The following is a 6,717-nucleotide window of genomic DNA, read 5'->3' as shown; positions in this document are numbered from 1 at the left end:
ATTACTCAAATTTGATTTGAAAATCTGGAAAATTTGAATTTCGTGTTCTTGAGCTTTTAGCTTAAATTTTGATTTAAATATTTGCCTAATATGTTTGTAAACATGTTAGGATGATTTCAAAATCATAAAATCAACATCCTGATCATGTTTGATACAACTGAACTTTTTGAAAAATGAAGCTTGAGTTTCAGCTTTGAAAGTTGTTACAGAGATTGATTGATGTTCTTATTTTGGTCGTGTTCGACTATAATCATCATTTCAAAGCTGTTGGAGGAAGAATTATGTCATGAGATGGCCTAACTCAAAAGTTCCCAAATTTTGCCCTAAAAACGATTCTAAAAAATTATTGTTATAGAGTTCGATTGATCGTGTTTGGGGTTAAGGGTTATGATCCATGATCTGTATCAAGAGATACAAACCTGCAATTCTTCATACTAAATGAAGAACACTTGGTCCCTGACGACCGAGTCTTGTAGTACCGGGACAAAGAACTCTCGGTCCTAACCGATACCAAGGACCAAGAAAATCGACTTAGGACCGGTGTTCTCGAGCAATGACCGAGGATTCCAACCTAGGACCGAAAGGTCTAACCTAGGACCGAGACTTCTAGGTCCACGACTAAGGAAGCTAGATCTGGGACCGAGCCTCCCAGACCTAAGACCGAACAACCTAAGTTCAGGACCGAGCCTCCTAAACAGAAATAAATGAGATGAAGTAAATAATAATAATGACACAAATTTTAACGTGGTTCACGAATATAAAACTTGACTACGTCCACAAAAATAGACAATGTTATTGAGGAGATCTATACAGATATTACATCACATATTAGGGTTATGACAAGTTTATATAACATTATATAACATTCGGTCCATCAAAACCCTAACCTATACAAAATTGGAACAGAAAACAAAACTTCAACTTTATAAAGTATACGAATGTACCTTTAAATAAGCATCAATTAAGTCAACACCAAAATCTTGTGAAGAATTTTCAAAATATTGTCACAATATTTTCTTAATTGTATTATCATAACAAAATAACAAAAGATTAAATTTTCTTTTATGTTTGTTCACTATTTTATTTTCTTACAAAATAATTCAAGACAAGTAAACCGTGTTTATAAAATTTAGAAACTGAATAATGCAATAATTTTTGTTTTGTGTTAGATGACTTTAGTTTAAGATTACTTTTGTTTTATTTTAAATATATATAATATATAATTATTTTTATTTATTCCTGTCCAAAATTTATTTATTCATAAAATATTTATCATTTTCTAAAAATAAAAGAAAATTCAGCTTATATATTGTGAAAATAAAATTGAAGGCAAACATTGCTGAGGGAAATGATAGTTTAAGGACAACTTTAACAATTTTATTTCAAAGTAAAAACCCAGAAACAATATCTATACACAAAAATAAATAACACCGAAAAATTAGGGTTTGCTCATCAAGCTTCGAGAGAGAGAGATAGAGAGAATCTGAGGATGGGTTCGCGAGAGAAGGATCAATATGCGCCGCATCAGCCTTTGCTTAGCAGCCTCATCGTCCGGGCTACTGAAAGCGTCGGGGTTGATGGTGGCGCGGCCGAATATGAACCTGGCGAGGTTCGTCCTGATCCACCGTCTTCTTATTCTCGCCCTGGTCGATTCTCCGAAAATAATGGTTTGTCCTCCCATTTTCCCCTTCTCACTATATATTATTTTAGTTAATCTTGGCAAGTCTTGTAGTCACTGATAGAGGTAATTCGTTTATTTTGTGTAACGTTGATAAAAAGGCACCGGTTATTTGGGACTGGTTTAGTCCAAATTGTTGGTATGCGTAATAATTTCTAACTGTGACTCCAAAATGTTTGATATGCTGCCCTCCTGATCTTCTTTATTAACTCTTCAGGATTTTTGTTGGATTCTTTTATGAGAGGATTTAACATGCTTGGGAAATTACTCCTGATTACTTCATCAATGGGTGAACTTAGTTATCAATTCATGCATTATAACCATAATTTCCATATCTAAAATATGCATTTTTTTTAGCAGAACGTGACTATTATATACTGTGATAAAATAATTTGCCAAATATTCATCATTCGAAACCATGTACGTTCCTTTACTAACAAGTACATAATAAACTCTCTGGGTTGTTCAACTCAATTTTTTTCTGTTCCAGCTGGTGAGCATGCAATAGAAATACAGCATATGAGATGCAAGCATATGAAACAGTTGTTTTGTTATGTTTTACAGCTCAATGTTCCGGGTGCCAGAATTAGACCTTAAAGAAAGCATGTTGAATTCAGTGATGAGGTTGGACATGATATGATGTTATGGGTCTGGGTTTTGAGCTGTTCAATTGTGTCCAACAGTTGTGACTATGGTGTCCTTTTAGAGGACTTATGCAGTCAGAGTCTGCAGTTTCATATGTATATGGGGCATATTTTTCTTTTCCGGGTTGTCCTGAGAGCTTCATTTATTATAGGCTTGATATTTGAAAGATTTATGACTTGGAAGTTGGAACTGAGAGGTGGTGCTGTTTGACAAAAAAATCATTTGGGTATGTCTGAAAGAAACTACCAATTGTTTAAGTAGATAATGGTAGAAGCTGTTGTGATGCTTAAAGGTGAGGTAAAACATCTGAACTGAATAAGCTAGCTATAGATCCAGTGCCAATTTCATGGAAGGTTCTATTGAGAATGGATCAAAACAATATACTGGTGAAACCATGGGACCTGTTGGATTATCTGGGAATTGTTGTGGTAGTGATGATGGTTGTATATGTTTATACTTTCTAGAAGACAACTGCGGTTTTCATTTTGTCACCACTGGGTCTAAGTGGTCCAAGATTATCGGTCAACTTACAAATATGTCTTCTTCCTTTTTATTTGTGATCTCATGGTTTTATTCTCTTATGACTAAATAAATAAGTCCTAAATTTTGTCAAACTATTTTTTTTCTTCCATAACTACGCCGGTAGGTTTGCATCCAACTTAACCAGTTCAATCTTGTGCTCTTGATTTACTTGATTTTTTTTGTAGTCAGTTCACTTTTAACATTGCTTGATTATTATCTGGTTGTAACATCCTCTTACATTTTAGCAATCTTTGATTGTTGGGTAGGCATAATTTATTTATAAGTTACAAATTATTAGAGATAGTAACTGGCTGAGTTAACTGGTTGTGTTTTGTACCAAGTTAACATGGGGGTTGATGTTTCTTGCGGACAATGAATTTGTTGCAAAAGATGGAAGGGATAATAATTGGTTGCATGGATTATCACTGAAAGCACCATTGATTGAAGTTAGGGTTATTACAGTTGGATGTTGTGCTTTCCTCCAGGAAAAAAAGGTTGGTCTAAAAAGTGAATCATTTTGCTGGTTCCTCCACTTGAGAGATAATATTTGTCTTTGCCACTTGATTGCTTTCGGGGTGTCTCATCTTGTCTTGGCTTGCATCAGAAAGAAGTTATATCTTTGGAATAAAGACATTACTGTATGATAAAATGAATCATTAAATGGGTGATGGCTTCATGATGTGTGGGTCTGAAAATTGAAAAGTACGGTTTAACTTGTTCGTAACATCAGTTCTCGGGTTATATGGGTAAATGAAGAGATGGCTACCATGTGAACACTAAGATTATTAACTTGTCTTAGCATGCTTTAATAGGGAATGTGCTTATCTTCGGAAGTGTACTGGGTTCTTTTTTCAGGGTATAGAATTCGGGCAGGTTCTGGATCTCCTCCTCCGGTCAGACCCAGAGGTGGTTCTGGATCTCCTCTTCCGGTCAGACCCATCGGTGGCCATCGTTTCAGTCATGAGTTTGATCATTCAGGTGGACCAACTCGAAGCCGTGGGTATGGTGGTAGGAGATCTCCACTTCCTCCACGTAGACATCGCGACTACTCACCACCTATGCGAAGTCGTACAAGAGGTGAAAACAAGTTTGTGGGAAATAGAGGATTTGATGGATCTGGATTTGGTCGAGGTTCATATAGAGGTGGAGATGACATGGCTAGAAACAATCCTAATATGCGACGGAGAGGGGATTGGTTATGCCACGATCCTTTGTAAGTTTTCCTTCCTCGTTTTTTCATTTTTTTACCCCTTTCTGTAACTGTGAATGATGAAACCTTTGTTATCTGTTAGATTTTACTATATTCACTTTTCTTCTGAAAATTTATATAATTCTTAAAGCAAATGGGATTATAATCCAATAATTATTTCAGTTGCCAAATATTTGTTACAACTACAAATTTTGCGATTTCTCAATGACCCTGTTTGAAACCTCGTATTTTTTCACCATCACGATTTCATTGCCAAAGTTAAAACTGAAAATAGTTCTTTTTTCTTCTAATAATTATGATCTAAATTATAATGTAGTTTTTGTTGTTTCGTTTTCTATACACATTATTTTGTATGTCAGTGTAATTTTTGTTACATTTGGTATAGGAATATCTTTTGGTATAATGATCTAGGCCTTGTTTGATCTTTGGTTATTTGAATAATCAAGTGGTTATTTCTAAATAATCTTGTTTGATGTATGTTATTTGGGTAAAAAGACATTAGGAGTATAAATCTATAATTTGTTTTCTTTTATATATAATAGAGGGTATTTTGGTTGATGATTTGAATGAGTAAGCTCAAGATTCAATAGGGAATTATTTTGAATGAATCCACGTCAAACAATGCCCTATATTACTTTTAGTTCATTATGATTTTTGACAAACTTAGATTTTTCTGATCATAATGATGAACATGTAATAAATGTACAGAAAAACAGCCTAATGAGATCGAGATACAACAAAAAGATTTAAGAAAGACCCACTTTCCAAACGAAGCCGTCGATTCATTCATGATCACATTTTCTGTCAGATTTTTTGTTTGGATGTTGATACAAATTAGATCATATTTAGAAACCGAACATAGTATGAAACTAATTCAAAATTTATGTTAGGATTTTCGAAATATGTTTGTTTTCTTGTTAGTACTCATCCTTGTTTTTTTTCTACATTTCAGATGCAACAATCTGAATTTCGCCAGAAGGGAACAATGTAACAAGTGCAAGATTCCTCGTTATCCTCCTCCAAGAGGAAGGAGTCCTCCGAGAAGGGGATATCCTGGCCCTCCATCTCCCCGTCATCAAACTGGCCGTCCACTCAATAGATCCCCAGTCAGACCTTTAATCGGACATAGATCCCCAGTCAGACCTTTAATCGGACACAGATCCCCTCGCCCCTCTCTAAGAGACCAACCTCCCAGAGACTTACTCATCGGAGGTCATCCTCCATCTCATGGACACGAAACCCCCAGATTTCACGATCACCAATTGCGCAGAGATCGTTTGGATTTCCGTGAAGACGAACATCGAGAAAGAAATAAGCTCGATAGATCGATCACGTCAGACTGGGCCCGCAGGGAAGCTTCATCGCCGACCCGTGACAAGTGGACACATCATGATACGAGACAAAGGAGCCGATCTCCTAACCGAGGTGGACTTCCGATAAAGGATGGTGATCATCATCGGAGGGATTTGTACGTTGAGAGGAGGCGTGAAGATAGACATGGCGTGAACCAGAATCATCATCATCATCGCAAATAGACTAGAAGGATTCCTTCTCCCTATTTTTGCTTAATGTTGTTTGTTTAGTGATATTTTGGTTAAACGGGGCTGACTGTCTTGGATGATGTTTGGTCTGTTCTATTTTTTTCTCCAATGGCGGAGGCGGCTAGATTGAAGACTGGTACTCTGTACTGTTTGGGTCTTTGGGTTTTCCTATGCTTTTTTTTTTACTATAGAAGATGGTTTTCTTTTAAGATCTTGTTTGGCAAGTTGAATTAGCTGTATAGATGGTGTGTTTTAGATCTATATGTTTATTGTATAATCATTGTAGATATTCATTCTTGAACAATATTGAGGAAATAGTGATTATTAGATAGATCTTTTGCAAGGTGGGTGGAATTACAATTAAGTTGAAAACTATAAAATTATAATTTAATTTAAATTTTTTATGTTTAAAAAAATATTATTTATTTTATTAAAATATTAATTGGATATAACCAATTAGGTTAATTTTTAAATTTCATTTTATTAAAAATAAATATATTATTTGTCATTTTAACCATTTAAATATAAAAACAAAATATTGGTTTAACATTTTAAAATAAAACATATTTATATATATTATTTTAAAAGGTTATCTTCCTAACAAAAATATTGGTTTAATATAACATTCTAAACTAAAAAAAAGTTATCTATTAAAAACTTTAATTGTGTTTTAAATGAATAAGTTATTTTGTTTGATAAAACATAAAAAAAAATATAAATTTAAAATTACTATTCCTACCTAAAAAGAATAGAATTAAAAACTATAAAATTACACTATATTGAAATTCTTAATATTAAAGAATCTACCGAACTTAGGAATTGAAATTGTACCCTCTAATTCCAATTTAAATTCCAATTCCAATTCCGTACTTAAAAACACACGGATATTTGATTGCTGCATAACCAAACTAAAATTTTCTTGAATTTAAATTAGGCCAATAAAATGTTAATACTGTAAATAGGGTTACATTTGCTGATGTGAATGTTACATCCAATTACCATTTCTATCATTTTAGGGAACAATCTTTAAATTGATTGATGAAGAGTCAACTCAAAAATAGTCACAGAATATTAGGGATGAAAACGGGTATTTTATCAGTCGGGTAGTAAAGGACCCATTC

At 34.0% G+C, this 6,717-nt stretch overlaps 1 protein-coding gene across 1 annotated transcript; it reads left to right on the top strand.

Moving 5' to 3' along the window:
• The first annotated feature begins 1,436 nt into the window (after positions 1–1,436).
• Positions 1,437–5,805, top strand: LOC124912232. Its single transcript, XM_047452798.1, has 3 exons — positions 1,437–1,667; positions 3,701–4,058; positions 5,008–5,805. The coding sequence occupies exons 1-3, from the start codon at positions 1,490–1,492 to the stop codon at positions 5,588–5,590; spliced, it is 1,119 nt and encodes a 372-aa protein (XP_047308754.1). The 5' UTR covers positions 1,437–1,489; the 3' UTR covers positions 5,591–5,805.
• Positions 5,806–6,717: the final 912 nt, after the last annotated feature.

This window comes from Impatiens glandulifera, chromosome 8 (genome assembly GCF_907164915.1).
Source record: "Impatiens glandulifera chromosome 8, dImpGla2.1, whole genome shotgun sequence".
Classification (NCBI taxonomy): domain Eukaryota; kingdom Viridiplantae; phylum Streptophyta; class Magnoliopsida; order Ericales; family Balsaminaceae; genus Impatiens; species Impatiens glandulifera.
This window is presented reverse-complemented; position numbering and strand designations above follow the sequence as displayed.

Bases quoted from the DNA above. Each gene is read 5' to 3' on its own strand.
- LOC124912232 (XM_047452798.1), top strand. From the start codon at position 1,490: ATGGGTTCGCGAGAGAAGGATCAATATGCGCCGCATCAGCCTTTGCTT. The intron at 1,668-3,700 runs GTTTGTCCTCCC...TTCTTTTTTCAG, and splicing joins TCGATTCTCCGAAAATAATG to GGTATAGAATTCGGGCAGGT. The intron at 4,059-5,007 runs GTAAGTTTTCCT...TCTACATTTCAG, and splicing joins TGGTTATGCCACGATCCTTT to ATGCAACAATCTGAATTTCG.